The sequence below is a fragment of the Molothrus aeneus genome, chromosome 6 (assembly GCF_037042795.1).
Source record: "Molothrus aeneus isolate 106 chromosome 6, BPBGC_Maene_1.0, whole genome shotgun sequence".
In the NCBI taxonomy this organism is placed as follows: domain Eukaryota; kingdom Metazoa; phylum Chordata; class Aves; order Passeriformes; family Icteridae; genus Molothrus; species Molothrus aeneus.
Window position 1 is genome coordinate 6768202 of NC_089651.1, and position 23177 is coordinate 6791378.

Here is a 23177-nt window from a genome sequence, read left to right on the forward strand (position 1 = left end):
TCAGGGCTGGCTGCGCAGCGCGCCCGGCCGGCCAGGACTTCACTCGGGAACTTGGTGTCCCGCTCCGGTTTCCTGGGAGGCGGCTGCGATCACGTTTTATACTGTATTGGTTGGTAACCCCTCTCATTCATTAAGATCACGTAAGAACTCAGAGGGAAACGTGACTCTGAGCTAAGGCGTTTGCGTAAATCTATAGGTTTTTAAAACTCCCTGCCAGTTGCTTTCTGTCTTCTGTAGGCACCAAGGTGGTGGAGAGTTTAAGCTTGCGGATATTGCAAAGGGTTATTAGATTCATAAGTCACACCAAGTGGTGGGCGATCCACTGAGCAAAGCAGAAGTTCTCACATGATGACTTCAAACAAGACACATTACCTTCCAGCATCTGTTGGAGAGACTGGATTTTAAACCACTTCTGTCTCCAGGACAGCAAAGAAACAATGGTGAGTACCTACAAAAAAAAAAAAGCTTATTTTTAATACCCGGAGAGAGGAACAAAACAACCACACCAAAAAGCTCGAGATGCTGCTTAACCGACAGGATCTGATATCACGGGCTCGGCTTTCTAGTACTTAATACGCCAAAGAGCGTAACCCGCGGAGGCCGGCGGAATTGTGCTTTAGACGGTGTAACTTTAATTGCGGCGCTCTTTGATTTAGGGCTGCGATGGAAACGGCGCGCCTGAGCCACAAACTTGCAGCTTGCGGCGGCCGGGCTGCCGCCGGGCGCTCTCCCGTCCGTCCCTCGGCGGGCACCGGGGGGGCCGGGGGCTCGGGGCTGCCCCGGAGGGGGCGGGGAGCGGAGCGGGGAGGCGGCGGCACCGGCGGCGGCACCGGCAGCACCCTGGACAGCGGCGGCGGGGGCCGGCTCCGCAGTGCTCCGCGACCCGGCGGGCGCTGGGTGCCGGCTGCCCTCCCCCGCCAAGCCCCGGTCCTTCTTCCACTCCCCTCCCTCCCCTCCCTCCCCGCCCGCCGCCCTCTCGCCCCAGCTGGAGCTGGGCGAAGTTGAATTCCTAGCGGTGCGGACTGGAATAGGAACAAGAGAGGAGGGATATATAAAAAAAAAAAAAAAAAAAAAAAAAAAAAGAGTCTTGCAAGCTCCGGGGGTTGGTTTGACGGTGTCAACTTTGGGAAATGCCAGTATTTATCTCCGCGATCTAGCCACTGCTCGTGGTGTTAGCTGTAACCAAGGTAAGCACCGGGGGGACAGCCCCGGCGGCCCCTCTGGCTCCTGCCTCTCCCTCTCTGTGGTGCGGGGATGGGTGCCTGCTCTTCGCCTAGTTTTGTTACCTTGCTGGCTGCTTGATGTGTGTGAGGGCTAGAGGAGGAAGGAAGGAAAAGCTGGATGAGATTTAACCACGAGTTAACTTAAGTTGTGCCTGATTTAACCTGGGAATCTCGTCTGTGTGTGTGTGCATGCTTTGGGCAGAGATGCAACTGATCTTTACCAAAAGAAGCAGATGCGACGGATTTTTTTTTTTCCCCTGGCTAAGGATGCAAGTTGATTTTGCATAGCTAAAGAGATGCAGCTAGCCGGCACTGTGCAGGACTGATCTTTCACAGATAAAGGGACGCAGCTGATCTTTACCTACACGGAGATTAGCTGACCCCTCCGTGTACGCAACCTACGGCTCAAAGGGAGAGCCGTGCATGTATTGCTGATGATCCAATATCCGCATCTACTTTGCTATAATTAATGGTGTGTGTGCGTGTGTGTGTGCGCGCGTTTGGCAAGGCTGAAACCCAAACGCAGCCCCCCCAACTGGAGATCATTCGGATAAGCTTTCTGCTCATCTCCCTCCCTATCTCTAGTGCCTCCCCCCAGCCCTCCCCGCGCTTCCGATTCTTCCTACGTAGAAATGTAGCTAATAATATTTAGTCTCCGGGCTAAAAATAAGCTCTGGAAAGTCAGCAGTTTGGCGGAGCCGCGGCGGCAGCAGCAGCGCTCGCAGGTAGAGAGGCTCAGGGGGTCTCCGGCTCCGCACGGAGCCCGAGCATCGCCCCCTCCCCCGCTGCCCGCGCTGCCGCCAGCAGAGCCCGCCCGGAGCCCCGCCGTGCCCGCTCCGCACACACCGCGCTCCTCCGCCCGGGGAATCCCGGCCGCGGGGAGCCCCCTCCGAGCCGCCCGGCCGAGCCCCCCGGGCCCTCCCTGCGGCAGCGCCCCGGGCCGGCCCCGCTGCGGAGCGAGGGCGGATCCCGGGGCCCCGCCGCCCCCGCCTCCCGCCGGGCTCCCTCCCGCTCGGCTCGCACGTAGCGCCGCCGGGCAGGGAAGCCCCCGGCAGGCGGGAGGGAAGGAAGGAGGGAGGGAGGGATGGAGAGAGGCCGGCCCGCCGCGGGGAGGGGGCGGCGTCCCCAGCGCGCAGCAGGGCGGAGACGCCGCGCAGGCACCGCGCCCGCCGGGCCGAGCCGGGCCGGGCCGCCCCCGCCGGCGTCCCCCGGGTCCCCCCTCCCTCCCTCCCTCCCCAGCGCGGTTGCCACAGCGACCGCCTCCCCCCGGGAGGCTCCGTGCTGCGGAAACGGGGCGCGGTGCCCGGGGATGGGGGCGCCGGGGATGCCGCCCCTCCGCCGCCCCCTCCGCCCCGCGGCCCGGGCCCCTGGACGGCGGCAGCGGAGCCGCACCGGGCACGGCGCAGCCAAAATGGAGGTGGCGCAGGACGGCTCCGGAGGGGCTCGCTCCGGATAAAGTCGGGCATCTGCCGCCTGTGCTGCGGCCGTGTCCGCTCCGGGGTCCGGTCGGTAGCGGGGAGCAGCCGCTCTCCTGCCCGAGAGATGCGCTACCGGCGGCCTTGGCTTAGCGCCGTCCCCTTTTACACGCCCAGGCCGGCCGGAGGAGGGAGCGGGCAGCGTCCCTCCGTGGATTTTTCCATTTCCACCTGGAGAACTCGCGTTTGCTGGGGATACCTGTCAGGGTGCCGTAGGAGGCAGTTCTAAAGGCGAGGAGAGAGGAGCCAGAGAAGAGCCAGGCCTCGGCAGCATCCTTCGTCAGGAGGCTGGGTGACACTCAAACACTCATGATCTGCAGTATTGGTCTCATTAAATTCATACTGAAACGCCCTCTGACCTTTTTCCACTTAGGAAAAAGTAATGTGGTAGAGCCAATATTTCAATACATCCACTCTGAACTAGAGGTTGATGAGCCCTACTAAAAATCTACCCACTTCCCAAAGTATTTTTTTCTGTTATCTAGGAGGTTGTCAAGGAGCTTCTAGTTATATGAATTTTCCACTCCATGCATAATTTTGTGTATCTTCCTGTATTTTAAGTTTGCACCCATTACTTTCTTGCCAACTCTTAAAAAACTCCAGCATTTCCCTTTCTGCCTCTGTTGCCATGTTTCTCTGGAATTCTAATCATTCTCTGCAGAGAGGCCTGGGATGGACGGCTGCTAACAAATGACACGGGCCGGTTTTGGTCCCATCCTGGTGACTCATACCTTCATCTGCAAGTAGCTCTATTGATTTTAGTATCTCCTGTTTCTCCAGGAGCTGTCACTGCTCTGGTGGTGGTTCATCACCACCTTTCATCTCTTACAGTTTTGGTACTGTAAAATGGCCGGTGTCCTTGGGCTATGTCTTCATCCTCCAAAGTTTTGGTGTGGCAGTCTTTTTTTGCCTCTTTTTTAAGGTTTTCTTTTGCCTGGTACCATGAGTGTTGGCTTCAGTGTCAGGTGTCTGCGTCCAGCTGAGATGGTTTTTATAATACATGGTGTTTGACACAGGCCTTGTCTCTATGCAAGTTTGCCATTCTCAGCAGCTCACCATTTGGATAACCTTTTGATTTTCAGGATTGCTCAACAATTTCCTGTTTCAAACGGTCTGATATTTCTCACTATTTATTTTTAGTGGCCAGCATTCGCAGGCATGTATGCCAGTGGATTAATGTCTAGCATTTCATTAATCTGAGGTGGCTGGGTGCATACATTTGGCTTTGTACAGAGTCCTTTTTTTTTTTTTTTTTTCCTTTCTTTATCACATTAATGCTGTTGAGCTCTTAGAAATGCACTAAGAAAATGCAGACTGGCTGCCATTCAGTAACCCTAAGTTGCTTCCTAAATACAGTGGCATATGGTTGCCCTGCCATGAGAAATTCTGGAAAGGTGGATAAATCCCGAGGGACAGATTTTCCTCGGAGCTGTAAGTCTTACCATGAATCATTGTAGTAAATCACCACTAAGCACTTGAAGATGTAGCTGCTAGAATTTTTATTTTTTTTTTTTTAAATCAGCTACGCAAACAAAGAGAGCATCCCTAAGATTTCAGGAGAACTAGTTCATTCCTCTGGCAAAAAATAGTAACGTCAAGTCAGTAAACAGCATCTGCAAGAAACAGTGCCTATCAAAGTTGTTGAAAATCAGTAGATTCCCCAGACCTTGGGAATGAGACAGGTAGTGCAAGGTAAAATATGTCTGAAAAGACACTTTCACGGCTCCCTCCCCTTTGAGCTAACATTAGATTGGGGCTAAGAAACTGGGGCTAGCAAAAGCAGGCTTGTCAAAGTGGTCCTTAAAATGGATTTGATGGCTTTTGGGGCATGGAGAGCTAGAAAGAAAGAGTGGAGAAATGCAGGGCTGGTTTTGTAATGCTCGTTTTCATTTGTGGTCAGCAAGTCCAGCTAACAATAAGACCTGCAGAAGATGGCCAGATGAAATGTCAAAGCAAAGGTAATGCTTGTATGCCTGGAAGTAAGATTTTGCAACACGTGTGGGTATCCCATGTTCCTCTCATGTTTGGTTTTCCAAATATTTTTACCCTTCCCTTCTGCATCTCTCCCACCACATTGTTGGGAGTAGTGAAGTGCCCTGGCAGGGAAATGTCAGGGAGCATCCTGCAGCCCCCAGGGCACGTGATGGACAGGGTCACTGGCAAGCTGCTCGCCACCTTTGGTGAATTCCTACACCCACGTGCCAGCAGCAAGGTGTAGGGTAGGGCACAGGCTTCTCCCATGAACTGAAAATATCTCTGAGACATACTTCTGCAAAATGATAGCCAGGAAAACATATCGACTGACATGGAGTTCATATAACAACTGCCCACCCATTTCATTATTTCACAAATGTGTGATTCTTGCTTGTGAGCTGTCACCATTAACATTTCCATCTGTCTCAATATTGCTTCTATTCTTAGTTGCTTTGTGATAGATGTAGGTGTATGAAAAAGATTTTCCCTCCCTCCTTGTGTCGTGAAGTAAAATAAGTGAAAGCCACATATATGTATCCACACATTTTCGTGCAGGCAGCCAGAAATAGAGGCACTTTCATGGCACTCCCATTACTAGATGTAGAGGGGAAGTAAGAAGCACATGCCTGTGGCCTCTTGGTGCTGCTGGAACAGGCACATAACGGGGAAAAACATAAATAAGTCAAAATCTAACTGCAAAAGAACAATGTTGCTTTGATCTCCTTTTGAATATGCAGTTGGAGAGACCTATTTTCCCAACCATGTAAGTATGGGAATAATTTTACTTATCATGTAATCCTAATTGGTCTTTTCCTGAGGCAATCTCAAAGGGAAAATAGCTTTGGTGACATGCTTTGGTGTTCAAAGGATCAGGTCCTCAGCTGTGTAGGTATTTCTAAACTTAGACCTTTGAAGCTGCTCATTGCTTGGACAAACAGAAAACTCTCTGCAGTGTAGGCACAACCTGCTCTTCTCAGCACGTCTGTGCCAGGAGTGGCATCAGTGGGATTCCTGTGGCAATGACCAGACATGGCACAGGAGTCTCCAGCAGAAGTACATCTGCTTCCAGTCCCGCTATCCCTGCTGTCCTTTGAACTTCACGGCTCCCATGCAGAGTGCAAATGCACAGTCCCCTGATGGAAGAAGTCTCTGAAGTGGCTGGTTTGTGTGATGCATCTTCACCCTGGCACTGATGCTTCCAGAGGGGCAGGGATGTGGTCCCAGCTGGGCTGTGGGGCCTGGGGCAGAGCCCTGGGGCCAGGGCAGTGCCCCAGAGCCAGCTGTGCTGTCAGGGAGGGGTTCCCCAGAGCCACAGCTGCTGTGTTGGCTCTTGTGCAGGGGAGCACTGGTGCAGGGACTGCAGTGGGCCAAGCTCTTGCCATGAGTGGCCAAGTGTTCACTTTCTATTCCCCTGCTTTTTCATAGTGTGGCCTGTCTTGTTTTTGGGTTTTTTTCCTTCCCAAAATAGCACACAAACCCCCAATTTAACAAGCATAAACCACGCACTCTGGCCTCCAATTTATTTTGACATTTGGCAAGAATGATTTTGCGACGTGTTCATTAAGTCATAACATTTTTGCTGCTTTCTCATTCCAGATCCTTATTGACTGTAGCACATGTGAAAATAGCGAAGTTATTTATTCTCCAAATGGACAGTAGACCCCAAAACTCCCAAGAAATTGCATTGTTTATGGATGCAATATATGCAGAGACTTTTAAGGGCCTAGGTCTTCCCTGAATGTAAGAAAAATGGTTCATTTCTGAAAGGGGTGAAGAGGGGTTTATCATCCACTAAAATGTTAATAGGATTGTTCAGTTAAGGAGGTCTCATCAGACCAGTTGTTTCTTCTTTGTTAAACAGAGCCTTTGTGGGATTTGGGAATAATGCAGTAAAAAGTTATGGTAGTAGATAATTAGATGGACCAGCTAAAAGCAATATGAAAGGGGGCTGGTAGCACAAGGATTACAGAAGGTGTGTGGGCATTTTGACATCCAGAAAACATTATAGATCTGGTCTCAGCTACCTCAGTCTCATGATGATAATTAAGAAATGTGGGTGTAGAAAAGATCTTTGCACGGTTTGGTTGGATTATTGCTGCAGTTCAGAACACAATTGACAGAGACACCCACATTGGACATGATTGCCCTTTGATGAGGCAGATACTGACTTTTTAAAGCTGACACAGTTAAAATTATGTCCAAAGTTTATGGGGCCACAAGCTTCTCACTAGACTCCATTATTATAACAAATGGTGTGCTGCAAATTGAAGCAGTTAAAAAAAAAAAAAATGGGTGAGGCATGCTGAGGTGGAAGGGACCCTGGCAGTGGGAAGGCTTCCGGATAAACTTTTCTCTCATCTGTTTGGCAAGAGTAGAAGTGGCACATAGGCAGTGTCTGTGAAAGGGGGCTGCCTTTCTCTGTGTGTGTGTGTGTGCTCTCCAGAGGCAGACAGGAGGGAGGAGCAGCCAGGTCGATTCCTTGGATGAGCCACAGCAAAGCCAAGCTCCTGTGCAGCTCCTGTGCTGCGTGGCAGATCCTCCCAGCCCCTTCACCTCCATTTGCTCAGCAGCCGTGCAGAGGTGGGACCAAGCTCCCCCCTGAGCACTGGCTGAGGGGAAATATGCCACTCAATTTAAACCCAACCACAAAGCTCACAACCTTTTGTCTGAGGGATTTGTTTTTAAGAAACATTTGAGAATGGGAAGAGAATGATGGAGGCTGTTTAGGTGGTTACTGCTCAAGTCTAAGACAGTAGTAGCTTCACATGCTACCTCTTGCAGCGTATTATTCTAATATTAGAGCCACTAAACCTGTACAGCCAGGGAAATGTCAAAATATTGACGTCAGCCCTGATCCTGCATTCAGGTTTCTTTATCCTTTGACATGTTTCACCCCTTGAAACAGCAGCAGGAGGAAGAGGTTGTATGGTGGCCCACAAGCAGTGCTGTATCTGTCACTTAGCTCCCATTCAGATTTCCTCTCAGGAATCAGAAAAGGCCACACATTGTCAAGGCAGACAGAGCTGGGAAAATATTTGACATTTCAAAATTAATTTTTTTCCAGTATTTTCAGCACAAACTGAGTTCTCTATTGTTTAACAGAGTATTCAAAGAGGCTTTCAGTACTTCTGTCTAAAGCTATCCTCAATAATCTGACAATGACATTTGATAAAATATTCAGATTCAAACCCAAACAATATCATGAAAAGACAATGGATTTAATGGATTTCAGGTAAACAGGTGGCTACCAAAGGAAAGAAAAAAAAAAAAAGGCAGCTGTTTTCTGACAGCAAATAGCTTTTGAAACCAAACCAACTCTACTGAGAATGAGATGAAGCAAGAGACATGAGCAGAGGTCAGGAGGCTGGAGCTGCTCATGTGTTGGTTTGCTCTGTAAAATACATGTTCACTCACGCCTGCCAAAAGTCTGTAAAACCATCTGAGAGAGTATTTGGCTGAGTTTTGTGAACACATAGCTGATAATACAGCATTGACCAGGAAAACAAAAAGACTTAGCAGTTTTTAAATGAGGCTAAATTCTAGGTTTGAAATTTTTCAGTGGATGCTGATACATCTCAAATGTCTTTTGCTACTGTACCAATCCCTTGCTGTAGTCTGAAGTGTGATAGCCTTTATTATATTGCTGAAAATTTATTGCATCAGAGAGGGAAAAAAACCTACTGTGTCCATTGGTCATCCACAGAAAGAGTGAATCTTACAGTATTTTCCATATGAATGTCTTTTTGTGCCCCAAATTTGGTTTATTTACTGAGATATTTTAAGTGCTTGCAGCACATTCATCATCGATCACTGGTTTTGAACACTTTTTTAAGTGACATGAATAACCTCTGTCACAGGTTTTGTTCTCATCCTCTTCTGAGGGAACAAGTACCTAATTCTAGGATTTTCCCTAGTTTTGGTTTTTGAGGGGTTTAATTGTTGTGCATAAGTCTTTGACGAAGATCTTGCTGGTAGCAAGAGGTAAAGTTTAATCCTAGTTTCACCTCTTTTCTTTCTGTCTTTGCTCCTGCACCAGTCACTCTATCCACAGGGTATTCCCCAGGCAGATCTGATTCTCTGGCCCTTCCTGCCCACCACCTGTTGTTTTCCTCTCCCAAATCCTTCACCTGGACTCAGTCAGCTGTCCAGCCACGCTCATGGTTTTTCTCACCTCTTTTTCTGAGCTCTTTTAAAGACACAAATGTCTCTGACTTCAGAAGAGCTTTTAATTCCCAGTCCACTGCCTTTGGCACCTAATAGTTATTTTTATCATCTACTTTCCCATCAAAGTATTTCTGCAGCAGTCCCTTAAGAAAATTCTGCTGGCTCCCAAATTTTAAGGAAGCCAAAACATCTGACAAGAAGGCTAAGTCCTTAAAAAAAGACAAACCTAGGAAGTTCATTTGGAATGTTCAGAATTTCCCATTCATTTTCTGTAGGGACAAAGAGGGAAGAAATTCAGACTGATGTGAGGCGTTCACTTCAGGCCAGGAGAAAGGATGCAGAGTGCAAACTCACAGTCCCCTGATGGAAAAAGTTTCTGAAATGGCTGATGGGTGTGATGCATCCCATGATGGACCCTTCCAAATGCTTTTCTTTGGATGCATCAGCCTGTCCAAGAGCAGCAGGGCAGGACCAAAGCTGTGCTCCTGCTCAGCTCCTGACCCTCCAGCGGCCCTGGCAGCTGCCTGGGGCTCTCACTGGCCTCAGATCCTTCCTGCAGGGCTCCTGGGGCCCCCATGGGGCTCTGCCAGTGAGGAGGTGTGGGAAGGGCAAGCAGAAGTGATGGAGAGTGCTGGAGTCCTGGCTGGAGCACTCCCACACTAGGGGAGCAGTGCTTGGATGGAAAAGGAATAGCAGTGAGTCTTCTCTAGTGTGGAAGAGCACAGGGAGAAGGCTCTTCCCTTTGCCTTTGCCTTCCCAACAGGCAATCTGGGAATCCCTCAGCCACCTGCAGGCGTCCTGCCCCCTTTACTTGAAGCCTTGCTGGGGGAAGCTGCCCACCTCCCTCCCAGTCCCCATGCTTTTCGTGGGGTGTGAGGAAAGATGAATGGTCAGTCAAAAATCCATCAACTAAATGTAGATGAAGGTCTAGTAGCAGTTTGTCAGCCCATGAGAATGAGTATTTCATCTGCTTGTCTTTCATTTGTGCCAGCACTCAGGCTGAGCTCTTTTTCCTGGGTCTCTGTAAGCCCATCAGTTCATGGAATTAACATTAATTCATGTAATTAGTGTTCCTTTTCTGACAGGGTGAGGTTCTGGCAAAAGCACAGCAAACCCCAACTGCAAAGTGAGCTGTGGTGTCAGCTACATGCTTCCCCAGCTCTGGGAGTTGGTGCAATTTTCTGGCAGCTAATGAGGTCTAAATCCAGAAACTAATCAGAAATAAGCCTGAAAATTGTACTGGCTCTTATTTACTTTCTTTTATCTTGATACAATTTCTTAAAAGAATATTTTTAACAGATCCTTTAAACATTTGTAGTAAGAGGCAATAGACAAAATGTCATAATTTCCATATGAAGGAGTGCAATTCCTATATAAAAAAGGCATTTTATCCTAATATGGTCTCAGAGTCTAAGTAACGTATTCTGTCACAAGAACTTTTGCATCAAAACAATTTTTCTGTTTCATATCCAAGAAGAAATGTTGAATATTTAAATTCCACATTCTTTTTGATCTTAATTCCCTTCACAGAAGAGCTCTTTAGGTCTCATCAATGTGCTCTAGGTGCAATATCTGAGTATATTTTTCATATTACGGGATCTAACCCAAATTAAGAAACCAAAGGGGAAGGAGCTATACATGCCTGTAGGGGAAAATGATTCTGCTTGGAGCACATAGCAGGGGAAAGCATCAAACTGAAACATAACAAAAGTCTAAAATAAGGGGTTTCATGCCTTGGTGCAAAGTCCTTGCTGAAAACCTAGCATTTGGCTCCCTTCTGATTTAAAAACTTTGCATTCCTGCTGACTTCAGTGGTGTTTATGTTCAAATAAGTAAAGGCACCATGAGGCCATATAGTACAACTGCAATTTGCAATAAATTATAGCAGATTAAACAGCCAGCTAATGAAATACAAAGAGGTGTTTAAAACACTCCCTTGTAAGCATTTACGTTTCAGATGTATAAACTATGTGAAAAATAAACATTGTCCAGAAAATAAGCGTATATTATGTTGTTTATGAGTTTATACTCTAATGGCACAAGTCCTGAACCACCAAGGCCCCATTAAATGTTTTGCCAAAGCCAGGAGTAGATTTTACTTGGGTATTCTTTGAGTCATACCCAACACTAAAAATACAGGGCCTTTGAGCATCAGAATGCAGGATTGCTTCGGATTATATTCAAATGAGGTTTGTGGTGGTGGCCCTGTCTCCACTGCTGGACGTGCCCACCCCTCAAAAGCCACCCTGACCTTGTGCAGGCTGGGGCAGAGAAATCAATGTGTTTCCCCTTTTGAGAAATGGTGTGGAACGTGAGGGAAGTTATTTTAAAAATAGCTTCAAATTTGTATTGATTTTGTGGGTCGATATTTCAGGATTTCTGAATTCCCAAGTAGTCATACATCCACCTGGGCTTTGTTCCCCTCTCTCTGCATCTGGAAATGATAGCCTGAGCACATCACATGCTGTAGAGAGAGAACCAGCCACGCTTCCAGCTACCCCCATGCTGTGCTAGTGAGGAGGAAAAGAAGGTTTTAATAGTGGTACCAAAAACCCAGCTGTACTGGCACTATTTAAAGCAAACCTGCCATGCAAGTCAGTGAAATAATTTCACCTGGCCAGTGCAGAGTTAATAACAGCCCCTGTGCAATTCCTGCTCCTTGGAGCCGGGTGTTGCAGTGGGAGGACAGAGGAAGTGAGGACTGCACCTTCTTTGTTGCATTTTTTGTGTATTAGCACGCCCTGAGGAGTGGGTGAGCACCACCCCTCTGCCATGGATGAGCAGACCATTCCTTTCACTTGGACACTTCACTTCCTTCATTCCTGGACAGACACATTGATCTCCAGAGGGGAAAGCAGTAACACACAACATGCTTCCAGCCATTAAATTACCCGAGGATTAACAATCCCAAATATTCAACACGCAGAAATTACACCACACAAATGACATGTTTCAGTCAAGGGAAACTTTTGCTTTAATGTGACTAATCCAGTACTTGTTTCTTGAGCCACAAGTCACACTGACTGGAGGAGGAGAACCTAAGGGGGTCTGAGTTTCATTTTGAGGAGACTCTTTTTAATGTCTATTTCTGCATTGATAATTTTAGTTTGTAATTAACAAAAATATCTACTGTTCCGCAGATACTTCTGTCTTTAATGGTTTAGGTGGTTAACATAGAAAACGTAACATAGAAAATGTTTTGAACTCTTATGTTTTGTTTCTTAGGCGAAATAGCTCAATATGGTATTTAAAGAAAAAGTATCCTGAATTTATCTTTAAACACATCAGCTTGTTTAAAGCATTGGTGTGGCTCTGCTTTGAAAAGGGATGGAGCCAAAGTACCTTAACCCCTTCGGAAAGAGGAAGACAACCATCTAAGTGCAGCATAAAATATGTTAATCTGAAAGTCCTGGAGGGCAGGAGAGCCGGCAGAACTATTCACTGTTTACACATGCTTTGCATTCCCAAGGATTTCTGTGTACCCAAGGAGGATCCCTCCTGCCAGCTCCTGGCAGAGTGGGACCCCGTGGGTGGTGGGCACCCCGGGACAGCCCCTGGCCCTGGTGCCAAGCTCCACCTGCACCTCCCCTTCCCTCCCCAGCTGCTCGCAGATCCCTTATCGCCCATCACCCTCGGGCAGTATCGCTGAGCTGCTGCACCTGGCCAAGGCAGAGCTTGATGCCAGAGGAGATCTTTGTGGCTTCAATTGAAATAAGCTGTAAAAGAGCATTCATAGGGCTGTGGGCCTGGGATTTTGGGGTTTGCTTATTTTTAGCACACACTCAAAACAAGCTCTCCAAAGTTATGCACTGAGCAGGGTTTGCTAAGGCATAAACCCGCTCTGATAAGATGCCTGGCTAAGTTTATAAAGCCCTTGGAATCTGATCCCTTTAAATATTAAAAATAATTCACTATATTGCATCTAACTGAAACCCACTGAATACTTAGAGGAAAGGAGAGATGAGTCAATCCCAACACCTTTCACCCACAAGTGCACCACCAGTTTTCTGATCTCCTTTAATCCTAGAGCTCCAATGGCCTGATTCGTCACAGGAGTGCATCTCTAGCCATCTAACCTTTCCACACCTGGCTCAGGTTTCCACCATCCCAAGGAATCACACACAACCTCTTTGGGGAAGAGGGGATTTTCTTCTCCCTTCCCATGTCTGCTGCTCCCTCAGAGTGTGCATTTTTGTTGTTCTTGTCCCGTGCCCTCTTTTCTGTCTGCTGTGCTGGAGCCTTGGCAGGGCTGCTGGCAGGAGGCTCAGGCACTGCATGCCAGACACCTGGTACACTGGATACTCCTGGGCACAGCCCAGACACTTCCCTCTTTGCTCAGGTAGTGGGTGTTTAATGCCTCCAAAACAACAGCAGCAAGGCAGAGACACCCAGGAGATGAATTGCCAGCTTTAGTGAATGTCAGAGCATCAGGAAATGACAAACCAAACTTTTAATGTTTCTGCGGGGTTGGATTCATGGATTCATTCTCTCCTTACTTTTTTTTTTTTTCTTGTTCTCACCTTTTTTTTTTTTTTTCTGTGCCATCATCCTCAACATCCCCTGCACCCCAGAGTGTGGGGCAAGCCTGGTGTGGCTGAGCACTGGCCATGGGAGAGATGTCAGAAAGGAAGGGTGAGTTATCCTCCTGGCTTCCCCCAGCCCTTCACAGGCGCTTTAGGAGTCCCTCTGTCCCAGCAGTGCATGGAGATCATGCCAAACCCCAAAAGAAAAGCCCAGAGGTTTGGATGGGGAGGGTTTGGTGTGTGTGTGTGCACGTCACTGCAGGTGGTAATTGCCACAGATCACAAGTTCTATTTCTACAACACTTCATGCCAGAGCAGAGACAGCTACCTGAGCAGTGGCGAGGAACAAACCCAGACCTGGCGTGCTCACCAAAAAAGTATGTTCATGAGCAGCTTAAAAGATGGATGTGTGATAGACACATGCATGTGATAGACACATGCATTTCCTTGTTTGCAAAAGGCTAATCTGCACCTACCACAGAACTCTGTCAGAGAAGTGGTTTCATGCACATAAATTGTGCTGAAATCCCTGATTAGAAGGCATGGGACGGGATTCAGGGTACAGATCCTGCCATGGGATGGAAAGCTGGCATACCTTTAGCAGACATGAGAAGAAAACAACTATTTTAATTGTTGGTTAGAGTTTTAAAATCACTTTTGCTGTAGCTGCAGGGTGACAATTCTGAGCTATTAAGTGGTATTTTCTCCAGGAAAAATGTTGTGGTTTTGGTGCCTGTGATTCAAAGAGTAGCTTTTCCTGCTTTATCCCGTGTACACACAGCCTTCAAACCATGTCTAAGATCTTTGGGTTTGTATTCCCATCCTTGCTGTTTCACTTAATACTTTCCCTGCTAAAATGAGGCCTCTCAAGAACTGCTGTTCACTGAAGGTGAAATTATGCTTGAAATTAAGAGCAGCTACCCTGCACTACTTAAGGACTATAAGGGTCTGTCTGCTGCTTGCAGACCAGAACAGCAGCAACTCTGTAGGCTGAACAAATGTAAACCTTGGGCTTGTGAGACCCAAGAGCCAGCAGCCCCAGGGCATTGACACAACATTGAGGGCTGGCAGGGGCTGTGCCCACAGCTTGGCCAACCCCTGAATGCAAGAGGAAAGCTGGGCAAGTCACCCCCACCATCTTTCTCTCATCATCTCTCAAAGCCTCTAAAATAGGAAGATTTTACAAAGTTACGCAGAATTTGGCTTTGGTCCTCAAACATGGTGAAGTTTTTCCAGGGCACTGATGTTGGTGTGGGGCATGAGGGGCTCTCTTGTGTGTGCTGCAGCCACTGAATCGTTGTAGAGCAGCATCATAGCCCTGTCATCCTACAAATGCACCATGTCTGCAACCCTGGCTGTGTATATAACTTGTGTATATAATCCACTGCAATTCTTAGCATTGCTGGAGTTGGAAAAGTTTATTTCCATGAATTTTCCATCTCTTTAATGTGAAAAAAATAGCAAATAAATGTAACTAGGAAACATGAATAAACATAATCAAATATAAAATGCTTGTAATGATATAAGGAATTACTTCAGCCTATTAAAATTTTAAACAGAAAAAAAAACCCTGTAGCATCAAAACCTGAGTACATCAATAGCATTGTCCTTTTTGTAATCAGGATTAGTTTGTATTTCCTGACAGCCAAGTGAGAAGAATTCCAAATTACAGCTTCTTGACCTTTTTCTCATTCAAAAACAGGCCAAGATCCTACGTGAATAAAATGGGGAGTGTAAAGACAGTCTGGGGGAGGGGAGACTCAATCACCCGCTGCCTTTTGTCTAATTATGCACCTTTTATGAATGTTACTCTTTTCAAATATTGACTTTTTTATTGCTTCTCCTACAATTGTAATGGGGGAATTTAAGAGCCCCACAAACTACTTTATCATATAATTAGTTTATCAGTAAATTTGGACCTCATACATCAATCACTATAATGCATAAACCTCCACTGAGACAGAAACCAGGTGTGCGTGCTTCTGCCTTCTTCTTTATAGTATCTACAGCATCATTAGTGCCTTTGCTAGAGTTTAAATTGAATTCAGCAAAAAGCAATGGTCTTACCCTCCTGCAAGCTATATTACTTCAGGGATAAATCAACATTTTATTGATTGACAACTCATAATCTTTCCCTGCTGCTCTTTGGAAGATGGCAAAGTAGGATTTGTGTATGCAAAAAATTATTTTAATTCATCACGAATAGAAAAAAACCCTTGGTTCCAAGGTGAATGCCTAAAGTGGGCATACTGGGACAGCACCAAGAGGCTTGATACACTGAATTATCTGAAACCACCAGAAAAGGACCTGCCTGCCCTTTTCTCCCCCGTGCAATTGTGGTGTAACTTTCTTTTCAAGAGCCTCTTACACGTGACATCTGTACAATCCAAATGGGGAAAACACAGCTGGAAGACACAACAAGAGAGAACTCCTTTTGGGTCTACCCAGAAAACATCAGGATGCCTGACCTTTGCATCCTATGTATCCCACAAATCCCAAAGGGGATGGCTCATGTGACCTCCAAATTTATAGTGCATTTCATGGACTAAGGAGTGGAGCTCCAACCAGAGCAGTGTCCCCATGTCCCCAGGACTATCAGTTGTTTCACAAACCAATGCCTTGAAGACAGAATTTTTAGGGGGTTCATTCATAAAAATTCTCTTGGAAGTCAGGGTCTGATTTAACAATATGGAACCCAGCTTGCATGTGCAGCAAAAAATCCAAACAAGTCATTATTTACGCTATTTTTCATTTTCTGAGTAATCAAGCACTGGCTGGTAATAATGCTCCAAGGGCTGATTACACCAGCAAGAAACAGCAGCTCCTCTGACCACACCTCTTCCCTGGGAAAATCTCTACACTGATGCAAAAGGCAACACGTTTGGAGCAGAGAAAAGTGGGAATTTCATGGTTGCATGGAGTTAATGGTCCTCATGTTTTGAGCAGGGCTGAGCTGAAGTGCTTCCCACAGAGTGAGCACTTGTCAGGCTGTCTGTAACATGCTTCCTTTCCAAAATTAAAAAAAAAAAAATCTGATTGCAAGCAGATTTTTTTCAGAGTATATCCCTTCCCCTTCACACCTGAGAAAAAGCCAGCAGTGTTTCTAAAGCATGATATTTGCTGCTGCTCATCTGCATGTCTGGTGTCCTAGCAGAAGAGCCTTTCCTCCAGGAATAACAAGTGTGCAGTGTATTACATTACAGCTGATTAAAGTAGCCTCTCCTGCTGCTGTTTAACTTGTCTGCTAGATCATCCAAATACTTGCACTCACCCACTACCTTATAAACACGGAGTATTGGAACTGTGCTGTTTCGTGGCTGTGCAAAAGGGCTGCTGAAAACGTGCTGCCTTGGTGAAATCAGGTACCCACACTAACACAGTCACACCTGGAAAGTTAAATGGTGCTGTGGAGCAAAGGCTAACGCAGGAAAATAAAATGTACACGTTAACTTCGCAAATTCCAGGTACAAGCACGGGTTTGACACACCTCTGGAACATCCACCTGGCATTGTTGCTGGGACTTGTAAGCTTATACTGGGGAAAGGAGTGCTTGATGTATCCCCAATGGCAGAATTTGAATAACAGAGAAATAGCAGAGCAGGACTTGGCATGAAGAGCTACCTGGATTAGTGACTATCCATCAGCCAGCAAGGGCTGGACGTAATTCCTCAGGCCCAGGCTGTTAGTGAAGGCTTTGAAAATGTCTCCTTTCTCATAAATTGGATAGATTTGGACTGGAAAACACTGAGACAAAAAGAGGTAGAACTGTCTTCACGCTCGCTGACATTTTTAGTTCAAACACGCGAAACCAAACCCCCAAGTGCAAGAAGGATGGTGATGTGGTACTCAAGCATGATTTTTTTTTAAGTTCTTAAAGCTGCAAAGGTTATTAACCACCAGGAATCTTTCTTTTAATATATATTAAAAGCTGGATTTATATGGAAGGCCTTAGGTGTACTCGAATTTCAAACACCTGGGTTATTTTCTTCACTTTACTGATAAATGCAGGTGTTTCATAGCAAAAGCACACAGGCAATCAGACTGTCTGAGGGCAGCAATGAGTTGCACACATTTCTCCTAGGATAAATAAATTTTCACAAGTGCGTGGAGTGAATGGGCCCTTGGCATTAATTGCAAATTAGATGGCAGTCAGGCTTTGAGGCGTAGAAAAAAAATATGCGTTTTAACCAATTCGTGAAAGAGTTGCGCTAGCTTCTCCTGAAAATCAGCTGTTTCCAATTTTGCCTGGGAGGGAAGAGGGAAGGGAAGAGGCGAGGCTGCCGGAGCCCATGCCAGGCAGGGGGTGAAGCCAGCTCCCCTCGCACGGCACGGCACGGCACGGCACGGCACGGCACGGCACGGCACGGCACGGTTCGCTCCAGCCGGCGGCACACGCGTGCGCTCCCGCTCGCCGCGGCCAGCCCAGCCCAGCCCAGCCCGGAGCGTGCCATCCCTCTGTCTTTACCGAGATCAAATGGAGCCGGTCAATCAGGGGATACCATTATTGCCTCCGCCATTCAATTTCCACTATCAATAATTTACTGTGCTCGCTGCACGCGCGGGAGGAGGAGGAGGAGGAGGAGGAGGAGGAGGAGGAGATGGCCAAACAGATTTTTGTCAGGGGGTACAGGATGCTCCCCGCGGGCGGCCGGCCGGGCAGAGCCGAGCCGAGCCGCCCGTTCCGCCCGACATCCCCGGGCTCCGCGCTCGGCCCCGGCTCCGCCGGCGGGCGCTGATGCGACGGGCGGCCCCGCTGTCGGTCCCGGTGCCGGTCCCATCCCGGTCCCGGGCTGGGCAGAGCTGCCTCGGGACCGCCGGGACTGAGCTCCCGCTGGGCGCCTGCAGAAAGTCACCGGTGTAACGTTACCTGGGGCGCTCATTAATAAGCAATGCCTGTTATTATCTTGATTGCATTCTTAATAGGCGAACTACGGAGAGGTCAGCGCGGGAGCGATATTTAAATGGATTGGGCTTGCTTAATACCCGGCGGAGTAAACCAATATCCCGCCGCGGGCGGACCGGCACCCCCCCGCCCCGCTCCCCGCTCGGGAAGCGCCGGGGGAGCGGAGCGGAGCGGGGCCGGGCGGGCGGGGCGGGGGCGGTGGCGGGGCCGGGAGGCGGTGCGGAGACTCGGAGCGGGGCAGCGCGGTGCCTACGGCCGCCGCAGCCGCCGGCCGGGGGCGAAGCCGCTCGGCGAGGAGAAGGCGGCGGGGCTGGGCCGGGAGGCTCCGGCGGAGCGGCGGGAGTGTGGGATCCGGCCGCGCTGCCCTCCCGCCCCTCATAAAGCTTTGATGAGACACTTGAGACGCCGCCTGTGTTGTCGAGGCGGCGGGAGGCGGTCGGTGGGACTGGGCGCCCGGGAGAGGATGTGACTTCCCGGAGGGGACCCGGACAGGCTTTGTGTGGACGACAAGGTACGCGGCGCCCCGCCGGGAAACTTAAGGGGCCGGGAGCAGGGGGCGCGGGCGGCCGCGGAGCCGGGCGGGCGCCGGCCGGCGACAGGCGTCGGGGAGCGGTAAGGGCGGGCGAGGGCCGGCGCGCCCTGCGCCCCTTTGTTCCCGCACCTGTCGGTGCGGCCGGTGCCCGGCGGGGCTTTTGCCGGGGCGGGCGGGAGCGGGAGCGCGCTGCCGGCGGCGCGGGGCCGGCGGAGCGCGGGGCCCGGCGGCGCTTCCCCGACGGCGGCGGGCGCCCGGCGCGGGGCGCGGCGGGGCCCCTCGGGCGGCGGGGCGCGCCCCCTGGCGGCGGGCGCGCGGCGGGGCGGCGGCCCGGCCTCCTCCCTCCGTGCGCGGCGGCGGCGGCGGGGCCCGGCCGTGACGGGGCAGCGGCGGGGCCGGGGGGAGATGGCGGCATGGCCGGGGGGAGGCAGCGGCGGCGGCGGAGCCGTGACGGGGGAGCGGCGGGGCCCGGCCGTGGGGCGGCAGCAGCGGCCGCGGCGGGGCGCGGCTGTGGGGCCGGAGCGGCGGGGCCCGGCCGTGGGGCGGGCGGCGCGGAGCAGCCGGGGTGCGGGGAGGGCCGGGCGCCGTCAGGGAGGGGCGCGATGCACTTGTTGAAGCTGGACCGTCGCTGGAATGTGGAGCATGCCCGGCACCGTCTCCGGGAGCCGGTGCCGCGGGCGCCCGCTCCTCCGGCCGTCCCGGTGCAGCACCGCGGGCAGCCCCGGTGCCCCGGCAGCGAGGGGAAGGCAGGGCGGCGCACGGAGCGGCCGGAGGTGTCGGGGCTCGGCAAGGAGCAGCGACTGGCCTCGACCCACCGGCTGTGGATTCGTATCGGGGTCAGACACGCTCGCACCCAGGAAAAAACCCTGGGCTTAAATGGTAAATTTGTTCGGAAGAGGTTTAATTAATACTTCGGGAACCTTGGGCTGTCCCATAGATTTATTCTTTTTTTCCCCCTAGGATTAAAAGCGTGAGGTGTCTAAGCTGTGGGCCGCGCTTGCTTTGCTTGGTTGTTTTTAAGAGGTGCTGTTGGTGTTTAGGTTTGTACATTCCAGTTAAGATCTGTCCTTTTCCTCTCAGTTTATTGTAGTTTGCTCTTCTGAGGTTATGCAAGATCAATAGTCATTACTTATTTATGTTTCTAGTAACACAGTTCTAATGAATGCAAAGAATCTATCCTGGCAATACATTTTTCTTCAGCCAGTATTTCTGTAATCTTTAATTCATGGTGATAAATAGATAAAATGAATTTCCTTGGTTGTCTGTAGATACGAGCAAAGGGCTGGATAATGAGCCGCCTGCTTGTGGGCAGGAGGAACTTTCACAGCACCAAGTTTTTAATGGCTTTTTGGTCACAAAAGTGAGGACTTGGCTCTGTTAACACGAGTGGCCGTCCTAAGTAAGAAGATCATCATCTTGCCCGCTCTTTTGTGTTGGGTAGCGTGTTTTTGTCAGTCGTGGGCTCTGCTTCCAAAGCTGCTCGCTGCCTGCAAGCCCTCAGGTGAGAGCTGCAGCCCAGCGGTGGCCCAGGGTTGGTGTGGGGATGGAAGGACGTCAGCAGAGGGGATGCTCTCGGCGTCAGGCTCGCTGCGGATCCCGTAGTTTGGCGTGTGAGAGGAGGCAGCAGCTGCCGGGGGATGCTGCGGCTTCCTGTGAGCGGAGTTCCAGGGCACTGCCTGTGTAAACAGAGCCGGGGAAGGGAGAAGACAGGCAGTGATGTTCTGCAGGAACGAGTGCCGTCCCTCACCTGGGTCTCAGAGCAAAGCGGCGCCTCTGTTTCAACTCTAACATATCTATTTTCTGCTGTAGTACTACCGCTAATGTTCAGCTTCACTGAACCTTGTCTGGGAAAACCCATTTGTAAGCAGTGTGCCTTCTGTTCGTGCTGCAAGTGCTCTCTGCTTTCCGGAACTGCAGGGTAGATCCTGTTGTTATGTGGCTGTGAAATCAGGGTAAACCAGGTCAGAAAGATGAAGAGCATTTCATCTGAATAAATCCAGATATAATGGTGGAGGAAGATGGGAAAGGACTTTTATCTTGGACAGAGCAGGACTAAACTGAAAAAAAGTGTAACTTCAAGCTGTTAAGCAGCAAGGCATTATGTTGTAACAGTAGTGCTTGGGAAGTACTGCAATATGCTGAAATACTACAGAATGTAGTGCACAGATGCAAAGGTTTTTAAAGGCTCGTTAATACGTGCAAAAAAAATATAGGGGAAAATAAGGTTCTGTGCTTTTGCTTAAAAGCTTTGTATACATGATAGTGCTGAGCTGAAAGTGGCTGCACTTAAAAAGTCCTTGCAGTAGCTGAAGCATTTGTGCAACTCTTACTCTGCTGTTGCTGTAAGGAAAACACAGAAGCTGTACATTTTGCTCAGATGAGAGTTCTCTCAGGGAGTGCACGTATAAAAGCAGGTCACAAGAAACTTGGAATAAGGAGACCCTCTCAGCCCTCCTATGGGTAAGCACAGCATGAAGAGGAGAAACAAGTCACTCCACTGAGTGACTTGTGCAATAAGTATGGTCCTATTAAAAAAAAAAAAAAAAGAGGAAAAAAAATTGTATTTATCATACTTGCCTTCCTGGTTTGTATAAAAAGCTGAAGAGTTCTTCTAAGAATGTGCCCCGTGCCTACACTAGAAATCTCACATGAGGCATTGTGTGAATTGTTGGAGGCTCCACTAGAGAAGGATATGTGCTTTTAATAGGTTAATTGCCAACTTGTCTTGACCTGTTTTCAAGCGTATGTTGTGAGCACTTGGTTTCTTCTAAATAGCTGAAATGCTGCTTAATTGGGAAACTCTCAATCATTTCTTAAATCAGTTCATACACTGGCATTCTTGGTAATCCTTAGTTGTAAACACCCTTTAAAAGGAAGCTTTTAAAGGCACTGAAGCTAAGCTGGTTTTGTGTGTGGCTGAAGTGAACTGTTAACCAATCACCCACTGTCTCCAGTCCCAGCAGGAAGGCTCTGTAGCAGCCCTTGGATGCTGTGATAGCCCATGAGGAGGCAGCACAGGTGTGCACTGAGTGAACTGCCTGGTGCCTGAGTTGGGAGGGGGCTGGTAGGCTGTGTCCCTGTCTGTCAGCTCACAAACCTTACTTACTTTGTTTCCTTATCCATCTACCATTCACTCTTACCTTTGGCTGCAGGCTCTTTGAGGCAGAGCTAGTCTTGCCTGTCTGCTCTTTCTGGTACCCAACAAGAACTCACCAATGCTCTTGTAATACAAACAATACATAACAGATTTTGCTGTGCAACTCTGCCATGGCACTTTAAACTTGCCTGTTTCCAGTTCTAGGTGCTGAGCAGTCCAGGGAGGAACACTGTTTGCAGGAGTTGTCCACGTGGAACAGGGCAAAGAGTCTCATGTGTGAAGTGTAGGTGATCTGTAGGGTCAGCCTCAGCCTTTTCTCCTTCCCAGCATTCAGGACCTCACTGTCAGGCAGCTGTGGACTGGTGGAGTTCCGCTGCTGCGCCCAACAGCGACAGGGAACACAAAACTGTCTGGAATACTGGAACTGCCGTGGGCACGACTGACCAGGCAACAGTCTTACCAAAAATTAAGAAAAGCCAACCTCATCTCAGGTACAATGTCTGCCCTTTATAACCAGTGAACAGAGCGTGGCCGGGCTGGTACTGGCCTGATGTGACTGCAATTCTCGGTAACACTGATACCAGGGGTACTGGAATGTCTCCTTACAGCGCCATTTAGGCACCATGAAGAGATCCAGCTGTCTGAAGATGAGTACCATGCCCAACCAGAGGAAGCAAAAGGAAACTTGATTTAGTGATTTTTCATGCCCTGCTGACAGCTGCCATGGGGCTGTAGCAGTTGTATACTTTCCTTGGTAAGAATATTGTATTTTTCAGAGAAGTCATTTTCTGAAACCAGTTAATTAGGACAGTTATTTCTGGCCGTGGCATTTGTAGAGAACAGAAGGCACGATTGTTCTTATATTTGTTTCTCTGAGTCCTTTGATCGACTAGAAGCTCTCAATGCTTTACGCTATAAATTACCTCAATCCTTTGGCAGTTCAGTTCTTTTCTTGTGTACTTGGTTAGGAAAATGCAGAAATCCTTGTGACTCAGCTACAGACTACTATAAATTATGAAGAAATGGGGGAGGGGGTCACATTTCGCGTTGGGAAAGGCAATTCTAGGAGGATGGAAGGATACTGGTTGCTAAATTTGAGATAAGCATCTTACAGTATCTCAAAATCTGAGCAGCTGCTGCCACCTAGAGATGCACGAACCACACAGGGTGCTCAGGCTGCCTCTGGCAAGGGAGCTTGCACCTTGAAAATGAGTCCATAATCCCAGTCCTTACTCCACAGTGTAGATTTAGTGTATGAGTGCAGACTTTTTTAGCCCTGTAATTGA

The 23177-nt window shown here is 49.0% G+C and overlaps 1 protein-coding gene across 4 annotated transcripts in view; it reads left to right on the plus strand.

Moving 5' to 3' along the window:
* Positions 1-256: 256 nt before the first annotated feature.
* Positions 257-23177, plus strand: part of BDNF (brain derived neurotrophic factor) — a 37831-nt gene continuing 14910 nt past the window's right edge. The window contains exon 1 of one of the 4 annotated variants that reach the window (XM_066552029.1): positions 257-440. In XM_066552029.1, the coding sequence (XP_066408126.1) occupies positions 438-440 (3 nt within the window). In that variant the 5' untranslated portion in view covers positions 257-437. Of the gene's footprint in view, positions 441-1107; positions 1188-18574; positions 18774-19446; positions 19674-23177 lie in introns of those variants that run through there. The other 3 variants (XM_066552032.1, XM_066552033.1, XM_066552031.1) reach the window with 3 other exon arrangements.